We start from the raw sequence: 24,882 nt of genomic DNA, 5'->3' as shown, positions 1-24,882 counted from the left end.
TAGGATCCTGCCCGAGAGCAGCATTTGACTCACCAGTCTGTGGGCTCACCGTCGCTCTGTTCCACTAAGGCCTGCCGCTCTAACTTGTTCCTCTCTTCAGATGGCTGCCTTAGTCCAATTCAATTTTTACCCAGGCTTACCTTTTGTCACTGTGGGACCACATCATGGACAGAACCAGGGAGCCCGGCCAATAGGCCAACTAGGCTCTCAGGCAGTCCTGCGCCATCTCTTTTTCTCATTTTAAGCCCAGTTGCTGCACCTCTCGCTTTTACTCTGGATACCAGAGAGCCTCGAGCCCTTGTTCTTTCTGCTGTGCACTGTTTTGTGGCCTTTTAGGTGGCATCTTCTTCTTTTTGCTCAGACTGGCCCACCACACTGCCCACCAGGCAGGGCCCTCGGATTGGTCAGGACACGAGCAGCCAGCTCCCTCACAAATGGATGCTCTGAGATGCTTTGTCATTATCCCTGAGGTTTTTTTCCCCAAATAGTTTCAACCTATTAACAAGATGGGTATTGCTGTTTCTGTTGACACTCCGGTGAGGGTGGGTGGGTGATAGGAGGGTGGAGGGAGGGTGGAACAGCTTCTTTTCTTTTATATGGCTCTACAGAGTTTGCAACCATATTGTGCATCAACGTATGTTGTATGTTTTTGCTATTACCTATACGAGATTGAAGAGCATGTATAGTTTTGATTGATTATTATGTAAGCTGTTTGTGGTGAAAACAATAAACAGGGTCCGTGTCACCTACTTAGGGGATCCACAACTGCTTAGGAAATAAAATACTATTAACAGATCAGTAACATTTATTATATAAATAACAAAGCAAAATGTACAACTGAAAATGTTAAAACGTGCTGTAAATGTGAAGGAATTTCAAATCGGAGGATAAAAATTAAGTTGGTAGCATCAAACAGCATATAGTGTGGACAATCTGTGGCCTCAATTGAATTTACAAAAGCTCTAACTTTCCCATTAATGTATGTTTTATATTTGCCTGGGCATTTGTTTGATAAATGCTTGTTTCCGTAATTTTGTGTATTGTTTTGCAGTTCAGATCCTCAAAATTGCATAGGCCGGATCCCCGGATTTCAATAATAACTCAGTAGGGGTCTCCGGATTCAAATAATAATTCGGGGGGTATGATTATAGTAATGAGTAAATGGGGTCCACAAATGTCAAAAGGTTAAGAGCCACTGGTCGATGGGATCGCGCCCCACTGGATGTCACTGGACCTACCTTCCTCCAACGAACACTGAGGCTCTATTAGCCCAAATGCAGCTAGGGAGAAATAACTCTTGCTGCAACAGATCTGGTAATGGAGGCTCAACTTTCTTCTTTCAGACTGTGAAGCCTATATTAGAAAAATGTATGTCGCTCTTGCCTTCCACATTCAACTCATCATGGAAACTATCTGCTGTGCCCAATCAAACCTTTGGCTCTCAGACACATTACCTAGACACACACTGGTCACACAAATCAACACTGTTCCCATCCTTGTCTTGTGGGAGTACAGTTAACAGTAGAGCTAGACTGCTCTAAACTGAGTTGTGAACTGCATATATGACAATTATATTCATGACGTTTTTGGTAGATTTATGCAACAGAATAGAGTTGGAGGTACTTCACAAAATGTTTTGCCCATCGACTAATGGCATTAATCACAACCAAAGAGTGGCTTTCGAATCCTCTGTAGCAAATAGTTAAATATTTCAAAATGAAAGGTACATTTGCAACTGTGCACATTAAGTACATGAATTTAGAATTCTTTCCAGGAATCAACAGTTGCTTCAAACGGAAATTCCTGAAAGATTTGTAAACCTATTTAACAGTTTAATTCCCAATGTAGGTAGGAAACACAAACTAGTTAGCTGCCGTTAAGGGTCCAAGTACATAGTGAAGAGGATTGTATGTCGCTTAATTCCCTGGTTCCAATCGTGGTGAAGTTGATTAGTTGGCTAATACAGTTCTTGATAAAGTTTCAGGAGTGGTTTGGGGTACCAGTACAGCTGAGCAGCCTGGAGGGGCTCATTCACGTGATTTGTAGATATAACAAAAATAGCATTTTTATCTTAAATAGCAGCAGACGGTTTGCACCCTGAATGGTGACCCCCAGAATATCAATAGAGAAACAATATTGAGGACAAAATATGGAAAAAACTATATTGACAGGTAAGTAAGGCTAGATTTTCTACACTTAACTCCACGTATACGTACCTACCCGGTAATTATATCTTCAAGGTAGGTAGGTGTGGCCTTAGGAATAGTTAATCTATACTTGTCTCTATGCATCTACCTTTCCATATTTTGTCCCTCGATATTCTTGTACCACAATAGTCCGGGGGTCGATAGTCAGGAGTGCAATTCAGCAGCAGGCTGTAGGGCAATCTAAAATAGAGCATCTTCTGTGAAAGGCTCAGCAAACCAGAATCTGCTGGACACTAACTTGCAAATGGCAACTAGGCAGCAGTAGCTATGCACGCATTGGTATACCTTGGCAGACATCGTCCCTCTGACACTAGCACTAATAACCATTGGTTGCAATCGTCAGGGCTGGACTGCTGAGTTTATGGACAGTGCAGGAGGCAGAGAAGACATTTTGCGACAGCTGACTCATCCTCGGATTGACTGGAGGTTGTTGTTGTCTGATAAGGCTTCTGAAATAAGAGTGCATTGATTTCTTTTCAGAGTCCACTTCATCGTAGTAAGGTTCCTGGAACTTCTTGGGGTGGAACCACTTGTAGTACATACATCTTAGCAACAGTCCAGCTGTAAACGACAGCACGGTACTCACACAGAGAGGCAGTGCATAACAGTCTGTAGTTAGGGGATCTCTGTAGTACCACCAAGTTACGAGCAGGAGTAAACTGTCTGTTGTTATGAATGCATGATATATTAAACTGCGGAATACAGTTCGGCCCTCTGCCACATTGAACCAGGAGAAGTACAGTATCAAAGCTACTGTTCCCCTGTAGAAAGGTTCCAGGCCTGGTAGTTTCATGAAGTCAGTCTGTTGCAACCAGACCCAGATTTGCAATGCGCACCAGAGGATGAGAAAATGCACACAGATGTAGTACTGGAACAGCACTGTGAATACTGCGATGCACAGAATCCGTGGACAGATGAGAAAAAAGTTCCACACAAAATAGAGAATGACAGCAACGCAGCTGAGTCTGTGCTTATTTTGGAGAAAAAAACGAAGTGACTGGTGGTAATCCTGAACAGCCCAAGAAATGGAGAAAAATGAAACGCAAATGCTGAAATCTAAAAAAGAAAGAAAGAATGACGATTAAGAGCATGCATGAAAAACGAAAATTCTAAGAATGTGCCTGAAGACTTCATAGAAATACCTGTGCAATTTAAATTCACTCAAATGGTCACTACTGTGACAGAAAACATTCTGCATTAGCCGCTCCACTTTATGTTCCCCCAACAAAATCTGTCACAAAGAAGAAACTTTGAGGTGTGACTACATCAACCACTTCCATGCAACCGCCACAGGATCTCTCACAGAGGGGACACTCTGAAGGTAAACCCAAATGTACCCTTCCAAATGTATGCAACAGATTCCCTCCCACAGAGGCATCTCTGAAGGGTGACATCATGGGTCATTTCCCAGCATCCACAAAAGTATATCTTGCAGAGAAGCTAGTAACGCACGTTAGTTATCATAGAAAGCAGGTCTTGCAAAACAAAGCCTAGACATAGTTAGGAGCGACCCAGGATGTCAATAAAAGGGATGACTTATAGGATAAGGCGTCCTGAAAGTGTGAGGGTTTACTACACAATGTTCAAGTCTGAGCACTGCTGATGAGGACTGGGTTAAACATTGTGCAACTATTCATGGGTCTAAGGGAGAGTTGGGGATTAGGACAAGTTGCAAATACAGTGTTGAGTTTGTAGTCATGCAAAAGGAGCTTCAACATACATGAAATATCACTCTTCATTCAAGAATCTTATTCCTGATGGAATGCAGGCGGCAGGTTTAGAAGAGATGCCAGAGTTCTAATAGACTTTGCTTGCGAGAATTTAAATCCTGTTTTTCAGACCTGGAAGTACTCAGCCATTTCCAATCTTTCAAAATAGACCCATGCCAAATTCGTTCATGGGCTAGTTACATTAGAAGGCAGGATTACATGTCTTCAAGTACAGTCAGAAGAAGGGGTTACCAACCGAAAGATTCTGTTTGGGCTCACTCAAGAGCTTGGGTCGTAATCAAACACTTTCAATCAATCAATCAGGGGTTTATAAGCGCGCTACTCACCTGTGAAGGACTCAAGGCGCTAGGGTGGGGAGGTTGGGGGTGCAGCTCTGGCAGAGAATTAAGCTGTTCTCTTGGCCTTCATGGACCTAGTCTCTGTCTTTGACAATGTACATGGAGCCACGCTCTGGTAAGGGAGGAGCGATAGTAAGAAGCTGGAAAGTCTAATGATACTATTTGAGAGGTGATGATGCAGTACAGAACTTGAAACAGGGTCGGTGAGTCTATCCAGAAGGTGTGCTATAATGAGAATGAGGTTAGGTTTGGGGAAAAGGAACAATTAACTAGGAGAGTAACTGGGAACATTTGTCGATATGATCCAGGTGTAGGAACTGGACCAAACAGAGGAGACACCACACCAGAGTCCCTTCACCTCCCCTCTTCCTGAATGCACTGGACGGAGAGGTCAAGAAAGGTCAGAGTGAAAGGAGCAGAGAAAGGATGGAAAAGGCACACTCACACAACCCGCCAGGAGATAGGGGTGAAGGAAAGAGCAGGAGAAAATCCAGGTCATACTCTAGAAAAAAATATCACTGATTGATAGGCAGGATGAGATCATTGAAGAAAAAAAAAACACAGGAGAGATATTCTGTACACAAACGTTATTGGACCAACAGGGGTTGGTAAAGAATCGGTCCGAACGCCCCATGGCGTCTATGTGACCTGTAACCATATGACACCTTGTGGCTGCATAGCCAGAAATGCATTAGCCTTGAGTTTGGGGTGGCATAGGAAAAAAGAGCTTTGATTACAGGCAGATGTAGGGAGACAGTCAGGGCTGGCAGTTGTAAAGGCGTGGACTCCGGAAGACCAAACTAGGGAAAACTAACCGACCACTAGGGACCAGGAGGGCGGTAACCAGGGAGGGGGAGGGGCAGAGAGCGGGAAGGAGGAGAAAAGATCCAGTAGAACATGGGGAGGGAAGCTCCTGCTTTTGTTTGCGTAAAGTGAATCTACGCTGTGGAGATACACAGCACAGTAAAAGATTTCATTAGCTATGGGCTTCAGAACATGCTAACCAGTTTTTAGGTCTCGCCTGGCATTAGCAGTGCACATGCGCTACACTCGCCATGCGAGGGCCTTTTGGAATCAATATAGATTCCAAGCGTGCACGAGGTGGAACAGAAGATGTGCACGTGGGGACTGGATGCTTTACTGGCAGCGTGACATTTTTTTGGGCTTGGATGCGCGGCTCCTCACGGCGGACTCGGCATAAAACTTCAAAGGTAAGCTTTTGATTAGATCTTGTTTATTTCAGCGCGCACTTCTCCGTCGCTATGGTTAATACGTGACAACACTTTAGGAGCACAGCTTTGGGCATGGCAACCTTTGTAAACCTCTCGTCCATCCTTTCTAGTCCCTGACCGTGGCTGACCCGGAAGCACAAGGACCATGTTTCTGGATGTGGTGGAACAGGAAAATATGGCGGCTCCCAAGACCACCCCAAAGGGTGCACAGTTGTGTATGGAGCCGAAAAGAATACTTTAGTCATAAGTTTCTGCTGCGCAGCGAAAGTGTTTGATGTAGCTGTTGCTGATCTTATCGAGCAGCGTTGAGATCTCATCTACTTCAACTCCGTCTCTTAGGGAATCCTCCAGCGATTCCCCACACTTCTTTTTTGTACTCTATTACTTTTTTTCTTTGCATGGATTTGGTCTAAAGTTGTTTATACTTTTCTGGTGTTTTGACTGAGTAAAATATATGTTGTGCTCCCATACACGTAAGCATATTGATACAGTACCGGAAAAGTGGGGGCATTAGTCCTAACCACAGTAAGGTGTATTTGGTCAAAATATTCTTGTTTGAATCATTCTTGTTTTATAAGGGGGGGTTATAGTGTAGGACTGAGGCAGTCCAGGCTCAGCTGTGAGGAGGAAGCACAAGTTACTAATTGTGTAACGATATATCTGTAAGAGACATTAGTTAGTGATAGATTCCTTACCTTAGAATATCCACAGGCATCAGACTGGATACGGAAAATTTTGCGTAGCAATACCCCTGCGCGCCGGCAGGCATCGTCTGCGGCTCCGCGTCCGTCGTCGGCGTCGTTAGCACCGGAATGACGTCGTCGGAGTACTTAGACACCGCCCACGCGCGCTGACGTCAGTTCTGATATACAGCTTTTCCGCGCCAGATACGCAGAGCCATGATAGAACCAACACTGGTGCCATAAAACTAGGGCCCTGAAAGGGGATGGCCTTAACCCTAAATATCGGTTCGCAGAACGGGGAGAATGGGTGAGTAGGTAAGGAATCTATCACTAACTAATGTCTCTTACAGATATATCGTTACACAAGTAGTAACTTGTGCATCTGAAAGAGACACGTTAGTGATAGATTCCTTACCTTAGAATAGATACCCCAGCAATACCAACCCCGGTGGTGGGTCTGCAAACCAATAATCACACCAGAAAGTCCTGGAGGACAGAACGGCCAAAGAAGCCATCCCTCCGGACTTGCCTGTCCAGGCAATAATGTCTTGCAAACGTGTGCCGCGAGGCCCACGTAGCTACCTGGCAAATGTCCTGTAAGGGCACTCCTCGGCCCAGGGCAGTTGTAGTAGCCGTGGCTCGAGTGGAATAAGCCCTTAGCCCAACAGGGGGTTCCTTCTTCGCCAAGGAGTAACACGCCTGGATACCCAAGATGATCCACCGCGAGATGGTCCGCTTGTGCACCGCCTTTCCCTTCTTAGCGCCCACGTAACCAACAAAGAGTTGGTCATCCACCCGGAACTGGCGTGTGCGATCCAGATAGTAAGAGAGCGCACGTTTTGGGTCGAGACGGTGGAGCCTCTCTTCCTCTTTCGAGGGATGCGGAGGCTGAAAGAAGGTGGACAAGGTAATGGACTGCCCGATGTGGAAGGCCCTGACAACTTTGGGCAGGAATGAAGGTCTCGTCTGCAACACAACCTTGTCCGGATGAACCGAGAGGAAAGGAGGTGTAGAAGAAAGAGCCTGGAGCTCACTCACTCTCCCGGCAGAGGTGATGGCAACCAGGAAAGCAGTCTTCAAGGTAAGAAGACGGAGAGGACAGTTATGGAGCGGCTCAAAGGGAGCACACATTAGATAAGTAAGCACAAGATTCAAGTCCCACTGGGGCATCACGAAGGGAACAGGAGGGAACATATGAGTCATGCCCTTTAACACCTTGGCTGCTAGAGGTTTTCCCCTCCTGTGCTGACATTCCATGAATCCCTCTATTCATGACGAGCTCAGCTAGTCATAAGCACAGCTCCACTGTGCCTCATGACGAGCTGAGCTCGTCATGAGCAGGGAAGGGGTTAAGAATCTGTTGACAATGGGGGACTTGAACAAAGAAGGCTGATCAGGTAGCCTTAGGAAGGCGGAAAGGGCAGAAAGGTAGCCTTTGAGAGTGCCCAGAGCAGAGCCCTACTGGGCAAGAGAAAGGAGGAAGAGAAGAACCTCAGAAAGAGGGTCAGAGAGAGGGTCCATAGCCTTTGCTGTGCACCATGCTACAAATCTGTTCCACCTGCAGGCGTATACCGACTTTGTGGAGGGACGCCTGGCTGCCAGAATGACATTACAGACTTCGGGAGGCAATTCAAATGGCCTCAACTGTCGCCGCTCAATCTCCAAGCTTGTAGGTGGAGACTGGACAGGTTCGGTGGAGGATCGTCCCCTGCTGCTGCAACAGAAGGTCCTCCCGAAGAGGCTACCGAATCGGGGGATCGACTGACATGCTGAGTACCTCAGGATACCAGTATCTTCGTGCCCAGTCCGGAGCCACAAGGATAACCTGGGCCCAGTCGCGCCTAATCTTCTTCAGCACTCTGGGCAGAAGTGGTATAGGCGGAAAGGCGTACAATAGACCGCAACTCCACTTGCGACGAAAAGCGTTCCAAGCGAGTGCCGACTTGGAAATTCCAACGCGCAGAACTGATGACATTGCGCGTTCTCTTCTGTGGCGAATAGATCTAACCAAGGCTCTCCCCACTGCTGAAAGAGGCCTTGCGCCACGTCAGAGTTCAGACGCCATTCGTGATCCATCATGCACCGTCGGCTGAGTTTGTCCGCCCTGGCGTTCAGGGAACCTGCCAGGTGTTGAACCACTAGGGTCACGCCCTGATGTTCCAGCCACTGCCAGAGGCGCAGAGCCTCCTGGCATAGGGTCCACGACCCCACCCCGCCCTGTTTGTTGCAGTACCACATGACGGTGGTGTTGTCCGTGAACACCTGCACTACACTCCCCGGACTGAGGGGAGGCATGCCTTCAGTGCAAGACGAATTGCCCGCAGCTCCAAAAGGTGGATATGGAGCCGGGACTCCGCCGGACACCAGAGGCCTCTGATCTCCGCCTCTCCCATGTGGCCTCCCCAGCCCTGGAGGGACGCGTCTGTCACAACTACGTGCTCCAGGTGGGGTAGGGAGAGGAATCTGCCACTGACCTATTCGCGGTCTGTGAGCCACCACTGCAGCTGTTTCGCAGTGCCCTCCGAGATCAGGACATGGTCGGACAAATTGCCCTGATGCTGGGCCCACTGAAACTTCAGGTCCCACTGCAGAGACCGCATCCGCCACCGGGCATGATGCACCAGAAGGATGCAGGAGGCCATCAGCCCCAGAAGCCGCAGCGTCAATCTGACCAAGACCCGGGATAAAGGCTGAAAGATCGGAATCAGAGCCTGAATATCCCAAACCCGCTGTTCGGGTGGATAAACCCGAAACTGCGCGGAGTCCAGAACCGCTCCGATGAAGAGGAGCTTCTGAGAGGGACACAGGTGTGACTTCGGCACGTTGATGGAGAACCCCAGCAGAGATCGGCCGTAGTCTGGAGGTGGCTGACGACTGTCTGGGGCGAGCCCGCATTCAACAACCAGTCGTCGAGGTAGGGGAAGACTGAAACAGCCTAACCTGCGCAGATGGGCTGCGACCACCGCCATCACTTTGGTGAACACCCGTGGGGTGCTGGTAAGGCCGAAGGGGAGCACAGTAAATTGAAAGTGCTCGTGGCCAACCGTGAACCTGAGGTAACGCCGGTAGGCCAGCAGGACGGGGATGTGAAAATAGGCGTCCGGCAAGTCCAACGCTACCATCCAGTCTCCTGGGTCCAGGGCAGCTAAGACCTGAGCCAGAGTCAGCATCTTGAACTTCTCCTTCCGGAGGAAGCCGTTGACGTTCCGTAGGTCCAAGATAGGGCGTGGGCCCCATTTGCCCTTCTTGGGTACCAGAAAGTAGTGAGAGTAACAACCACACCCTACTTCTGGCCCAGGAACGCGCTCGATGGCCCCCTTGGCCAAGAGGGCCGTGACTTCCGCTCGCAGAAGTTGCAAGTGATCCCCCGACACGCGGTGGAATTGCGGTGGCATGGCTGGAGGGGTCGCCTCGAAGGGGAGGGAGTAGCCCCTTCGGACGATTTGCAGCACCCACCTGTCCGAAGTGACGGTGCGCCAGTGGAAGAGGTTATGGCGAACCCTGCCCCCCACTGACACATGGGCCTGAAAGCACGGACTAGGAAGGTTTTGAGGCAGGTGCTGCCGGGGAGGGTGTGGACTGGCCGCGCCGCCACAGCGGTTTCCACGGCCGCCACCGCGCTGTTGGACATTCTGTGGCGCGTGGCTGGCAGCACGTGTGGGGGCGCCCCTTCCCTGGCCACGAAAGGAGCGAAAGGCACCCGTTTGCTGGCAAGGGGCCGAGAGGCCCAAGGACTTGGCCGTAGCCCTGGAGTCCTTAAATCGCTGAAGCGCATGGTCTGCCTTGTCGCCAAAGAGGCGACGGCCATCAAACGGCATGTCCAGGAGAGTGGCCTGGACATCGGCCGAAAAGTTAGCGGACCTCAACCAGGCGTGGCGTCGCACCGACACTCTGTGGTTGCCATCGCCCTGCCCAGTGAGTCCATGGTATCCAGCCCACATCGGATGGAATACCGTGCTGCATCTCGGCCCCCCGCAAGGGTTTGGGCGAGTTTTGCCCGGACCTCCTCCGGACACTGTGGCAGCACGTCCGCGACCGCGTCCCACAGGGTGTGGGTATAGCGGCCCAAGAGGCATGCGGTATTAACTGACCGCAGTCCCAAACTGAGGGACGAGAACACCTTCTTCCCAAACTGTTCATACGTCTTGGATTCCCGATCGGGCGGAGCCGTCGGGAATGCGGTCTGGGAAGTGGAGGCCTGGATGACCAGGCTCTCGGGGGTGGGGTGGGTGGACAAAAAGCAAGGGTCGCCCGGGGCCGGGCGGTAGCGTCTGGCCACGTTCCTATCCACAGGCGGACCTGTGGCGGGCTTGGACCAAGTGCCCACAAGAACGTCACACAAGGCCTCATTAAACGGCAGCAGAGGCTCACTGGAGCTTGCCTGCGGTTTAAGGACCTCTGTGAGGAGATTAGTTCTCACGGCCGCGACAGGGACGTCAAGGTTTAGGGCCTTGGCTGCCCGTGTCAACACTACACTATAAGCTGCCCCCTCCTCCGTAGCCACGGTGGGAGGGGAGACAAATCCAGTGTCTGGCGAAGTGTCAATGCCACTGGCCTCCCCAAGCTCATATGTCCAGTCCTGTGGTGACTGGCACTCCCGGGCCAGAGGGTCCTCAGACCCCTCCCAATCACCCTTGTCACCAATCTCCTGTAGCACAGGTTCAACAGATGGGTCCTGTTCATGGAAATAGAAACCTCCAAATGTCGTCAGTAGCGACGCCCACCGGCGCCGCTCCGGCGGCAGAACCGGACCGGGGGTAGGATTGGGGACTGCGCCCATAGCAGGCGCCGGGGGTGACACCCGTGGGGTCGGCGTCGGCGAGGTCGTGAGGTCAGCCGGCGACGACCCGGATCCAGAAGCGGATCCAGAGAGGGCCTGCTGCGCCGGGACCGAAGTCGCCGGCGGCGCCGGGCCTGGAGCACCTGACGGTGTCAGAGCCGAAGCACCCGACCTGCTAGGCCCTCCAGCCGGGGCCGTTGGTACCGAATGCGCCACGGAACCCAGCTGAGGAGGGAGGGACCTCTTGGCCATGAGGTACCGCTCGATCTCCTCAGGCGTCACTTCTTGCCCAGGGACCCGAAGGTGTGGGGCAGGCGGAGCCGCGCAGGTGGGGTCACCCGAACCCCCGGCCGCATTGTGCGAGCGTGGGGGGGGGGGAGTCGGAGGAACGATGGTGTCTCTCCGACCTCTTATGCCTCTTACCTGAGGACTTGGATCGCGACCTCTCCCTCGACCTCCCGTGGGACCGGGACCGGGACCTGGAGCGGCATGGGGCCAACTGCCGGAGCTCCAGTCGCTTGCGAGATCGCTCTCGCCTAGCCTTCGACGTCAGGGCCCGGCAGTCGGAGCAGGTGCGGTCGTCGTGGTCGAGGCCTAAGCACTTGAGGCACCGGCGATGGGGGTCGGTAACCGACATCAGTCGGTCGCACCTGGAACAGGGTTTAAACCTGGGCATCCCTACCAGCACCGTTGGAGTCGAAGACTCGAGGAAAGAAATGATCAAAAAGTTTAGTCAAAAAAGACTAAGGGTTAGAGCTTCTCCGGATCTGCGCTAGCTGGCGCGGAAAAAAGAAGAACTGACGTCAGCGCGCATGGGCGGCGTCTAAGTACTCCGACAACGTCATTCCATTGCTAACGACGCCGACGACGGACGCGGAGCCACCTGCCGGCGCACAGGGGTATTGCTATGCAAAATTTTCCGGATCCAGTCTGACGCCTGGGAATATTCTAAGGTAAGGAATCTATCACCAGCGTGTCTCTTTCAGATTGCACGTTTTAAGGGTCCCTGGCATTTGAAGTGCTTTTCTATACAAGGAAGCAGCAGTGACAGGGCAGGGTAGAGCTACATTCCTGAGAGGCGTGGATTTCCAGCCCACAGGTTATCCGTGCGGGCTCTGGGGGCGTTGTCTCCTCCCTATTTCGCCCCGGGCTCTCCCCCTTTAGCCGTGCGGCTGCTGGCAATGGGCTGTGGGTGTTCCTTCCTCCCTCCCTCCTAGCGGCGCGGGAGGAGTGCGCAGGACTCCGGGATTGTTTAAGCTCACCCTGGCATTCCTTTCTGCCGAAGATCACGTAGGAGTATCCCCTAGCGCCCTACCTACGGGACGCGCACACCGGCAGCATGTCTGGCATGATCCTTATCGTTATGGAGGGCCCGGGACCCTGGGGCTTCAAGCTCGTCGGTGGAAAGGACTTTGAACAGCCCCTCATCATCTCCAGAGTAAGTGCTCAGAACACCGGTATTCCAGGGCGCGCGTGCTCTGATCCCGGCGTCCATCTTATCTCTGCTTTGCAGGCAGGCCCTCCTTTTATTTACGACTTCAGAAAACATTGGCAGAGTTTGCTTCCCACGGCAAGGCTTCTGCCGTCGGGTGCTTCAAAATATTGAAACTACCCGCCTAAAGTGTGTGAGCGAGCGGGATGCCAAGACGAGCAGGAATATCACCTCCTGCCACCTCTCTAGGACCTCGTTGCTGAGGTCCAACTGTTGCGTCCTGCTCCTTAGGCGCCCTGGCTGGAAATGCTGCTTAGGAGTGGTCAGTCGCCACACCTATCTGCCCTGCTCTAATAAGCCGGTGTTTACGGGAAACAGGAGGCTTTCCCACACCTTTGACTCCCAAACGCGTCCTCGAGAGTTCCCGCTGAACAGGAGTGTAGACTCCGTGACTACAGCAGGGCAGCCTGCTCTTTAACTTAAAACCTAAAATCCTCTTGTCATTGACTGGTTGGTGTCCGATTCATGGTGTGTAGGGTGCTTTTTAGTCATGTTAGTTATCTTACAAAGAAAGCTAAAGTCCTTTATATAAACCGCGTAGCATAGGATCTGTATAGACATATGCACACCCTGTTTTTCTCTTATAAAGGCAATACTGCAGTTAGAGGTTTGAGGTTTTGGATGATTGGCACACATTTTTTTTTCTTCTATGGGAAAGAAGACCAACAATCAAGTGGTGAGTTTAATACTTGCAGGGGTATAGCTTACAGTACCGGAGTGTTTGCATTTTTTTTTATACTTATCAGTATTATCTATCATAGAGAATCAATATTGCGGAGGTTGTTCTTTGTTTAAACCTTTCGATGGTGAAATTATGAGACCATTCAGACACCCAAAGAGAGTGTCTGCAAATGGATAAACCGCGATTCCTACTTTGGCAGCTGTTTTTTCCTTTCAAACAAGCTTTATTTGATTATGTAGGTTTATTCAAAGCAATATAACAGTGGACATTATCACATTAAACTGAAGCACATGTAAGCATTTATATAGTATGCTCTAGAAGTAGGTAATGTTTACCTTGGAATCTCATTAGAATAATGAAAGATGTTGGATTCTAAATGATGCGCCTCAACCACCGTAATATTTTTGCACATGTACAATTTGAGACATAGTATTACATGAGAATCATTATAACCATTTTGAAAACTGGGATGGTAACTTGAGGGGGAGATGGTGGGGGGGGGGGAGGGACAACTATTGACCAGATGAGGGAGAATCAAGGGCATTAAAAGGGTAATGGGTTCAAGTGCCTAGAAAGTGGAGTGGCGGTAACTAATGGCTTGGTTTGGGATGATTTGACTGATAACTAGTGAGGCTCAGTGTTTCAAGAGTGTTGGTGGGAACGCAGTGCAATCAAGGTGGGAGAATTTCGACAACAATCCTTTTCAGATGATCAAGGAGGGAGTCCTAAGTTGCTGACAAAGGGTGTTTATGAAGGTTTTCTCCTCAATACAGAATTCCACTCATTTGGCCCATTTTGAGAGACTTTGTAACCAAGATGTGGTGGAAGCGGTAAACCCAGACTTCCATTGTAGAGTTATCGCTCGTTTTGCCACAAAGAGCACAAAATTGGCTAAACTGGACCCAGACCAGTCTTCCTTGGACCTCTTGTACATGCCTAGTGCTATGGAAGGTCACTATAAGGGGGAAGGTTTGCATATGATGGATGTAAGCAGGTTTTGTTATGTCAGTCTAGAAGAGGTTGTGAATGGGGCAACTCCATAGCATACGCATGAGGCCAGCATTTTTGGTTGAACGTCTGGGATACATAGATGCCGCCCTAGGAAAGTATTTATGCATATCGAGCGCAGTTAGGTAGGCTATGTGGAGTACAAAGTAGTGTGTTAATTTAAATTTGGAATTTCTAGATATAAGCTGGGAGACCTCTAGAGTGAGAGACCATTCCTTATCATGAAGAACTCTACCTGCCTCATCCTTCCACCTCGCTCTAATTGGACCTAGGGGAGAAAAGTTCTATAGAACCATGAGATGTACCATGAGTTCTAGACCCATAGAAAATATCACTTGTATGAATGAGTGAGGTTCACGGACAGAATCTGAGATGTGCCAAAGCTGCTGCAGGGCGCGATGTAGAGTATTGGAGTGTATTGCAGAGTAAGAATTGGCCCAGACGGAGTTTGTGTCTATGAGCTTTGTAAAGGGGAGCAAGTGTTCCTCACCAAATAGGTCATCCACTGTCAGGAGGTTAGACTTGTGCAAGTGAGTAAGAGAGGTCATGGTAAGTGGACAGGTAGGTGTAGGGAGACTCAGCAAAGAAATTCACAGTGCATATGGGCTGAGTTTCTTAGTCAGGGGCAAAAGCATGCAAGTAACAGTACAGCGCATTCTGAGAAGACGAGGCTGGAAATGAGATCGCCGGGGATCCGAGAGTAATCCTATATGTTCAGGTTTTTGTATTTCAGCAGTGCTGAACAAGTAGATGTCTCTTCAAGGGAGAGGCCTGAAAGCCACCTCCTCAACCATTAAACCTGGGCGTCAAGGCAGTAAAACTCTAGATTTGGAGCACTAAAACAACCCTTCTTGGTTAGGTGACAACATTTTGCAAGAGCCACCTTCTGTCTACCCGCACCCAGATCAGTTTGCCAAGGAGTTAATTCATGTTCCTAAAATAAGAAGGGGAAGGCTAGAGGAAAATTGGAAACTTAATAAAGCGGTTGGGTAAGGACCTTCATTTTCAACAGAGGCATGCGTCCAATGGGCACTAGAGAAAGAGGCTTTTTCTCTGCTCTGATTACTTCGTCCAACCGTCACACGCTGCTGCACTCACGACCGTACCTGCACACTCCTCCGGGTTCTTTCCTTTCAAGTGTCATATAAATCTAATACGGTCTTCCCTGTGCTAAACTTCTCTAGATTTCTCATCTCCAACACATGACTTATCACTTTGCTCCAAGGACACAGACCTTTAAAAAGGACATTTTACGAACAACGTGCTATCCTTTAAATATGCATTTAATTGCTGTACTGGGTCATTATAATCCAATATGTTAACGCAGCAAAGCAGCGTCATAGTACCTAGACTGGACAACTGGGGGTCTGCTACTTTTATGTCACATGCTACAACTAGGAAGTGTCCGAGATGCACCTGTCTGCAAAAGATTGCTGCATCTTTAATAAGAAAACAAAAAGGCCAAAGAGAAGTTAAGTCAAAGAGCATTTTGGTAGATTAATGCTCATTATTACTCCCACTCTCTGCTGAGTATGGATTTGGTCTCAAATGAATAAATTACCTCATTTTAGAGCACTTCTTAATCCCTGATAAGAAATTAAAGACATTTTAGGTTTTCATAAACTAATGTCTTTCAATTTACACTAGCGCATGGCTTCCATTGGATTAGAAGATCAACCCCAAATAAAGCACAACAATATATTTACATATCAGCATATTTGGCTAATAAATATATATCTGTCCTAATGAAGGATGGGTACGTTGTATGTTAAAATTTAGATTTTCAGTTGCAACCCTGGTCAGAGAAGGATTTTATACTCCTTGAGGTTTGCCACTTGTCAATGCCTGCACTTCTCTTTAAAAACACCTAGCGCAGCTCGTTTCAGGGAAGATATGAACAGGGCCCTCTTTCAGAACCACAACGCCCCCGTTCCGCTTTGCAAGAGATATATAGTTTACCACCCAATTAGGACGATCGGGAAAACGGGCGTCTGCTCGTAAGGAGTAGTTTCTGTCCTGTAACTCCAGTTCTGTAGTAGGGGTATCTCTGTTATAGTCATAATCTAGTGAATAGTCCCGCCCATGTGCGTGGACCCCGGGAATCAAAAATAATCTCTTAAGTTGTCAAATCATGCAGAAACTGCAAAGACACTTAAGAGAGAATTTAAAGACAAAGAATGCAGCCTATATCCACAGGCGACACTGTCCAGTACTTCAACTAGAAATTCCACCAAATAACACCACACACAACACAGCCAGCCCAGTTTCTACCATAGAGAAACTTGCCTCCACCAGTAAAAGACTCTGGAATGATAGAGAGGAAGGCATGGACAGACAAGCCCCATAGGCTGCCATTATGTGGCTTAAATAGGATACTGTGCCTTTAAGAGAGCTTTCCAGAACTTTCTCCCAGTATCCCAGAATGCATAGCAGGTCCCTCTACTTTCAGTTCTTTTTGAAGGCGAAGCACGCCAGACCTGTCGCATTCCTTACATGAAGAAATATCTCCACCGGGGAGGAGGGCGGGTGCTTATGACTATAACAGAGATACCCCTACTACAGAACTGGAGTTACAGGACAGAAACTACTCCTTCTGTAGTAGGGGATCTCTGTGTATAGTCATAATCTAGTGAATAGAATGGCAAGCCCATCCCCACACCAAAGCGGCGGTGGAGAAATAAATCAACGCCACTAATGTGCGAACAAGTTCCGCAGCGAAGCCTGCCCAACCTGAGCATCTGCCCTGGCATCAGAGTCCAGACAGTAATGCTTAGCAAAGGTATGAACCGACTTCCAAGTGGCTGCCTTGCAGATTTCAGCAATCGGCACGTTACGGAGCAAGGCTGTCGTGGCAGCTTTGCCCCTGGTGGAATGAGCCTTAGGCTTACCTCCTAAGGTCTTATTAGCCTTTTGGTAACATAAATTGTATGCAGGACACAATCCACCTAGAAATGGACTGCTTAGAGGTAGCAAGACCCGTCTTGACTGATCCATAATTAATAAACAACTGGTCAGACCTACGAATATCTTTGGTTTTATCCAGATAAAATTTCAACACCCTCCTAACATCCAGGGAATGGAGAGACCTTTCCGCTGGAGACGAAGATTCTGACAAAACGTAGGCAAAGTTATAGTCTGGTTGACATGAAAATCAGAAATAACCTTGGGAAGAAATTTAGGGTGAGTACGTATAACAACCTTAGCAGCATGAAATACAGTATAAGGTTCAGTACAACACAACGCCTGAATTTCACTCACCCTGCGGGCCGATGTAATGGCCACGAGGAACGCCGCCTTCCAGGACAGGTGCTGCAACGAAGCCTTATGAATAGGTTCAAAAGGCTCCTTCATTAACCTGGACAGCACCACATTCAGTTCCCATGAAGGCGAAGGAAGCCTGACAGGAGGGAATACTTTCTTCAATCCTTCCAGAAAATCTTTGATCACAGGGATCTGGAAAAAGGAAGTCTGTGAAGGGCATTTCCTGTAGGCAGTCAACGCGGCGAGATGAACCTTAATGGACTGAACATTAAGTCCAGACTGCGCCAAATGTAGAAGGTAAGGAAGGATGACATCTTCCTTACAGGTCGGAGGGTCATGGTTCTTAGACTGGCACCAGATACAAAACCTCTTCCACTTGTAAGCATATGAAGTCCGAGTGGAAGGCCTCTTAGACTCCTTCAGTATGTCCATGCAATCCGCAGGCAGATTCAGATGGCCATATTGCACTATCTCAGGAGCCATGCCGCCAAACTCAAAGACGAGAGGTTGGGGTGTAACATCCGTCCCCCGAACTTTGTGAGAAGATCCGGCCTGCACGGCAGCCGAATGTGAGGAAGCAGGTCCGTGAACCACCACTGCCTGGGCCACTCCGGGGCAATGAGTATCATCCGAGCCCTGGACCGGGCCAGCTTGATGAGCACCGCCAGAATCAGGGGAATGGGAGTAAAGGCGTACAGAAAGCTGTTCGTCCAGTTGATCCATAACGCATTCCCCAGCGTCCCCTGCTGGTAGTACCTGGAGGGGAAGTCTCTGCACTTGCTGTTTTCGGCGGTGGCGAACAAATCTACGTCTGGAGTTCCCCACCTTGCGAAGACTTCTCCTAGTACTTCGTCGTTTATGACCCATTTGTGGTTTTCCTGAACCAGTCTGCTCAGTGCGTCTGCCTGAACATTCTGCACACCTGGCAGATGGGTAGCCGTTATCGTCAGTCCTCTGGCTAGGAGCCAGTGCCAGATCGCCTGCGCCTCCTGTGACAGAGTGCGTGATCTCGAGCCCCCCTGCTTGTTGAGGTAATACATCGTGGTGGTATTGTCCGTCTGTACAAGCAGGGAGTTGGTCTGGAAGGACAGAAGAAAAGCCTTCAGTGCCAAGTGAACAGCTCTGAGTTCCAGGAAATTGATGTGATACGTGGCCTCCATCGGTGACCACGTTCCTTGAATCTGTAGGTTCCCGGAATGCGCCCCCCATCCCAGGAGAGAAGCATCCGTCACGACAGTCTGCGAGGGAATGTCCTTGTGGAAGGGAACCCCTCTCAGGAGATTCTCCGCCGAACACCACCACTTCAGAGACTGAAGAGCATGCAGAGACAGTCGTATCTTGTCGTCCCAAGATCCTTTCCCCTGATCCAACTGGTCTTCCAAACACTCCTGCAGCTGTCTCATGTGCAGTCGTGCGTATGGCGTCAGGAAGATACAAGAGGCCATTGATCCCAGTAGAGAAGACACCGTCCTCACTGTTGTAGATGGAGTTGTCATAAGAGCCTGAGCCTTCCGAAGGAGAGATAATCGTCGCTCTTCCGAAGGAGACACGCTTGCTGACAGCGTATTGATGGAGGCTCCCAAGTACTGTATGCATTGGACCGGAGTCGGGACAGACTTGGCCATGTTGATGTGCAACCCCAGCTTGTTCAAGAGAACGCACGTCTTCTGGAAGTGTGCTTGTGCTTCCGAGAAGGAGGATGCCTTGATCAACCAATCGTCCAGGTACGGGTAGACAAACACCTTGTTCTTCCGCAGGTGTGCTGCTACCACCGCCATGCACTTCGAGAATGTTCTCGGCGCAGACTTTAGTCCGAATGGAAGTACTGTGTATTGATAATGATTGGCGCCGACTTGGAACCGCAGGAACTTCCTGTGTTTGTGTGCAATGGGCACATGGAAGTAAGCATCCTGTAGGTCTATAGCACATAGCCAGTCTCCCTGTTGCAACTGAGGATAAATCTGATGCAACGACAGCATGCAAAACTTTTCCCTGCAAATCCATTTGTTTGCCTGTCGCAAGTCCAGAATGGGCCTGAACTCGTTCTTGTCCTTCTTGCGAACCAGGAAGAACCAGGAGTACAGGCCTCTTCCTCTCTGGGACAGAGGCACGTCTTCTATCGCCCTCTTCCTTAACAGGATATCGGCCTCCGCCTGGAGCTCGCGCAGCTGAAACTGCGAGCTGACCGGAGGAATCGCTGGAGGCGGGCTCGTGAACCGAAGACTGTATCCATTGCAAACAATATTCAGCACCCACTTGTCCTGAGTAATTTTTCTCCACTCTGCCAGAAAAAATTGAATGCTTCCCCCTACCGGAGTGGGTAACAGATCCGGGGGAAGTAGGTTCCTAGGGCCTAGACCCAGCCTGGCCCTTGGGCGCCGGAGCCGACTGCTGGCCTCCTCTGCTTTTCTGGCGCTTCTGGAACGGCTTACGGAACTGTTGTTGTTGTTGCGCCTATCCCGAAGCCTGGCCACGTCCTCTACCTTGCCCACCGAACCGCCGTTGGAATGGGCGGTACGACTTCTTCGTGTCTTTAGGCTTCTCCAGGCCCACAGCCGTGAGCGTTTCGGCCTCCGCCTTCATGCGGGCCATCTCGTCATCCGCATGCTTCCCAAAGAGGGTCTTGCCAGAGAATGGCAGGTTGGCTACCCTCTGCTGTGCGTCCGGTTTCAGGGACGTAAGACGGAGCCAGGCGTGACGTCGTTGGTTAACTCCATGGCAAAACCCATGAGCCGCCAACAGGGAAGAGTCCGCTGCAGCGCTGATAATCTGGTTCGCCACCAGCATCCCCTCATTCAGCACTTCCTGGAAGTCCTCGCGCTTCTCGCGAGGTAAGTGCTCTGCAAACTGCTGGAGGGAGTCCCAGAGGGCGCGGTCGTAGCGTCCCAACAGCGCCGTGGCACTCACAGCCTTCATAGAGGTCGCCGACGTTCCACATACTTCCCTTCCTGCTGAATCCATCCATCTGGACTCCTTATCCGGGGGAACCGTGGATGACGGGGTGGTGGCATGTTGTTTGCGGGCCGCCGTCACAATCACAGAGTCCGGAGGGGGTTCCGCCCTCAGAAAGGCCGGGTCCGAATCGGGAGCCCGGTACTTTTTCAGCAATCTCGATGGAGCCGCCTTCGTCAACGCAGGGGTGAGAAAAAGGGCCATAGCCGGTTCCTCCAGGCCCGGCACCAGAGGCAGCAGTGGACGAGACAGGTGTTTCTGATGCAATGTCTCAAAAATGACTGAAGTCGTAGGTGTAGGCACCGTCAAGGATATGCCCAACTTCGCAGCGCCCCTTAAAAGGACATCATGGAACGCCACCAGGTCATCAATCGGGGACACCCTCGTGTCTGGTGACCCCGATAAGGTCGGAGAATAGTGCCTGGTCCCAGAGGACCTTGTGTGAGAGCGAGAGTTGTGCCTCCTACGGCGGCGTCTCGACCGCGTGGACGATCTGTGTCGCGATCTCTCCCTCCTCCCATAGCGAGAGCGAGACCTGCCAGCCCGTGGCCGCTCCACCGGTTTCCGTGGTGGGGTCTTCCTTGGCTCCTCCCGGGGTTTAGGTTTCGGTATCCCCTTAGGAGGTGTAGGCAAAGGAGGCAACGACGTGGACCTCGGCGGAGGGACCACCGACCGAGGGGCCGGCCCATGCGGAGGAACCGGTGGCGGTGGGCCGCCTGGCGGAAGCGGAGGGTTGGTGGGAGGGTCCTCTTTAGGTACAGGCGGAGGTGGCGACCTAGTCCGAGATGGGGTGTACACCTCTGAGTACACCGAGCCCGGTGACCCCTTAGGCGAAGGGGGCTGAGATCCAGCCCCTTCAGCAGGTGATCGCTTCCTCTTGCGTCCTCCACTAGAAGCAGTCTGACTCCTGGGGCCAGAATCCCTCTTGCGCCGTTGAGGAGAGGCGGAACGACTCCTAGACACCGATCTCTTCCTTCTCGACGCTGAGCGTCGTTTTCCCGGCGTCGAACGTCGCCTCCGCAACTCCGGCGTCGAACGCCGCCTCCGCGACGTCGCCCTCTTCTTTCTCGACGTCGAACGCCGCCCCCGCGACGTCGACCTCTTCCTCCGTGACGCCGTACGCCGCCTCCGCGACGTCGAACGTTCCGTCCTTGACGACGAACGTCGATTCCTCCTTCTTGAGGCCCTCGACGTCGAGGAGCCCCTCGACGTCGACCGGTGCTTCGACGGCGATCGGCGGTGTCGCCTTGACGGCGAGCGCCGATGCTTGTCACTTCGTCTCCGACGTCAATAGGAAGACTCCGACGTAGACGATGACGTCGACGGTGGCTTCGACAGAGACCTCTCCAGGCCCTTCGACGTCGAGTCGTCACACCGTCTCGACCCAGAGCCCCGGGGTGATGGGGAACACACTGCCGTCATCCCTCTCGACATCGTCGTCGATGCAATCGAAGTCGACGGAGACCGGGACCGTTTGCTGGTCTTCCTGCCTCTGGGGAGCCCCCCAGAGGCCTCAGCAGAGGCAGAGGGAACCTTCCCAGCCTGCCCAGACCCACCTGCAGCCTGCAGACGTCTCTCCTCAAGGCCTGAAAGCCTAATCTTCAGCCTGTCCCTCAGAGTCCGAGCTGTAAACTGCTGGCAGATGACACAGTCTTCAGGGACATGATCTTCAGGGAGACAGACGATGCAGACGTCGTGTGGATCACTCTTGGCCTTCTTCCTTCCACATGCTGGGCACTTGTCAAAAAGACCAGGCATTTTAGAGCCCTAAAACGCCTGAACCCACACACAGAAGAGAAGGAAAACACCAAGAAAGTTAACTCAAACACTTTTAAAACACAAAAGTGCCAAAAAATCCAATAAACCCTTGAAACAAGGGAGAGCTCAATGCCAGGGTCCTGTTAGCAGGAGCCGGAAAAAAGAACTGAAAGTAGAGGGACCTGCTATGCATTCTGGGATACTGGGAGAAAGTTCTGGAAAGCTCTCTTTAAGGCACAGTATCCTATTTAAGCCACATAATGGCAGCCTATGGGGCTTGTCTGTCCATGCCTTCCTCTCTATCATTCTAGAGTCTTTTACTGGTGGAGGCAAGTTTCTCTATGGTAGAAACTGGGCTGGCTGTGTTGTGTGTGGTGTTCTTTGGTGGAATTTCTAGTTGAAGTACTGGACAGTGTAGCCTGTGGATATAGGCTGCATTTTTTGTCTTTAAATTCTCTCTTAAGTGTCTTTGCAGTTTCTGCATGATTTGACAACTTAAGAGATTATTTTTGATTGCCGGGGTCCACGCACATGGGCGGGACTATTCACTAGATTATGACTATACACAGAGATCCCCTACTACAGAATGTGGATATGTCTGTTTGTTACGAACCAGAAAGACAGCTGTTTGTCTATTACTTTTTTATTTTTTTTAAAACACCTTTATTCGTGAACTGAAGGTTATACACAGCTTGCAGCCTACAGCCCAGAGGGCCGGCAGCGAAGAACATAAATAGCTGTACTGCCGAGAAGTCTGCATGACAGTTATCGCACTGCAATACCAATTTGCTGGGTTCCATGGCATCCAATAGGTCTAGATTACTTATCCTAGAACAATAGCAACAGCGGTGTGTTTTTGTTTAGTTTGAGTAAACCCTCACCTGTGTATATCCCTCTGAAACTACCCCCACCCCAATATACAAACCCCTGAACCCCCCCAACCACTATAACTTGTACCCTAGCCTACGTGTCTACTACATGTCTTACTACGTGTCCCACCTTCCCTTGTATCCTCCCGCCAAGTAAGTGCTCACACGCATGGGTCATGTATGTGTCTCCCCCGCCTGAGCTGCCCAGTCTAGAGATGCTAAGAACCACCCTGGGGAGCCCTGTCTCAGTCCACGAGTGTCTGCCATACATCACGGAACTCCTGGTCGGTCTCCCGCTCTATTCACCTATTGTGGGGGCATAAGCGCATTGCATTCTACTTTGCATCTATCCAGTCTCATCCTGTCTGTCTGCCTGGGTGTCGGATGTGCCCTCTCTGGTGCTCCTAAAGGTTTGATACAAACTCAAGAAGTTCTTCGGGCGACTCGTGGGAGGGAGTAGCTAACTATAGTGCTCTGATTGTGTGCAGCAATATAACATGTCTCGTGCCCACCTTCTCTTTGTCGGGAGCGGATCCCTCATCCAGTATTGTGCCACTACGCGTTGAGCCATTAACATGCCCATGTCTGTCAGACGTCTAACCGCCGCAGGCAGACCTCTGGAGTGGCCTAGCAGAGCCAGAGCCGGGTCAGCTGGCAGTTCTATTTCTAGAATCTCCCCCATCTCCGCAATCCCTTCCTCCCAGAATGTGCGTATACTAGGGCATCCCCACGCCAAATGAATGAAGTCTACATTGGGCGCATGGCATCTCTCGCAATCAGAAGACTGTCTGAGACCATAGCGCTGTAAGCGTTCTGGAGTGTAGTACACTCTTTGCAAAAATTTAAAGTGGATCAGCCGGTGACGGCCATTTAAAGACAGCCGCTTGGTGCTCTTGCAGCAGTATTTCCACATAGTGTCATCTATAGTGATCTGTAGATCCCTCTGCCATGCGAGCCTGGCTTTCGGGGGATCCTGACCTCTGTGCGATGCGATTGCTTTGTATAGGTGAGCTATCAGTTTTTGTGTTTGTACCGTTTTAATGACGTGGGTAAGTTCCGGTATCTCCAGGGGCTCTTCCAGTTCCGGACCCAAGACATCCTTCAGCGCACTATGGACCCTGTGAAATTGGAAACGCTGTAGCAGCGAAGTCTCTTCCGTTGTGTGAGCAATTTGTTCCCAAGTTCTCGCCTTACCATCTACAAATAGCTCGCCAGCTGTCTTATATCCCAGTCTATGCAGCGCCTGCACTACACCTTTCTCCTCGACAGGCGGTAACCACAGTACCCATTCTACGGCTATCAAAGGGTAGTACATCAAGGTTCCGTCTCTGGCCTTTAGCAGCCCATGCCATGCATGTTTGGTAGCAGTGATCGAGTCTAGGACTCCAATTCTGCGGTCCATAGGTGTACATATAATGGCCGGTCCGCGAATAACCGCTCCATACGCACATGTTTGCTTCTCCGTGAATCCACGTGTGCAGATGGGCAGCCTGCGCTACTCTGTAATATCGTTCCATTTCTGAAGCACCCACTCCTCCCATTTCATATGGAAGTGTAAGGGTAGACCATTGCACTCTCGGCTGTTTTCCGCCCCAGGCCAAGCGAACCATAAGTTTTGTCAGGTTTCTGAAGAAAGCTTTCGACAGCACTATGGGTAAGTTATTAAATAGAAACAGGAACCGTGGCAGCTCCACCATTTTCATAATGGCTAGACGGCCCATCAGCGATAGCGGGAACCTGCACCACTTCTCCACGTCATCTTCAAATTTGCTAAATGCTACACCATAGTTCTCGCGGAACAGGACTTCAGCATCCGTGTGTATCATGATGCCGAGGTATCTCACCGGGTCCGTCGACCAATGCAGTGGGTATTCCATATCGAAGCATTCC

At 50.5% G+C, this 24,882-nt stretch overlaps 1 protein-coding gene across 1 annotated transcript in view; it reads right to left on the bottom strand.

The window, feature by feature from the left end:
* Nucleotides 1-1,584: 1,584 nt before the first annotated feature.
* XKR8 (XK related 8) overlaps nt 1,585-24,882 on the bottom strand; it is a 92,396-nt gene continuing 69,098 nt past the window's right edge. The window contains exon 3 of the mRNA XM_086957491.1: nt 1,585-3,263. Coding sequence (XP_086813617.1) covers nt 2,524-3,263 — 740 coding nt within the window. The 3' untranslated portion in view covers nt 1,585-2,523. The remainder of the gene's footprint in view (nt 3,264-24,882) is intronic.

The sequence above is a fragment of the Lissotriton vulgaris genome, chromosome 2_1 (genome assembly GCF_964263255.1).
Source record: "Lissotriton vulgaris chromosome 2_1, aLisVul1.2, whole genome shotgun sequence".
Lineage (NCBI taxonomy): Eukaryota > Metazoa > Chordata > Amphibia > Caudata > Salamandridae > Lissotriton > Lissotriton vulgaris.
The sequence above is the reverse complement of the archived record's forward strand: the minus strand, read 5'-3'. Positions and strand labels throughout refer to the sequence as shown.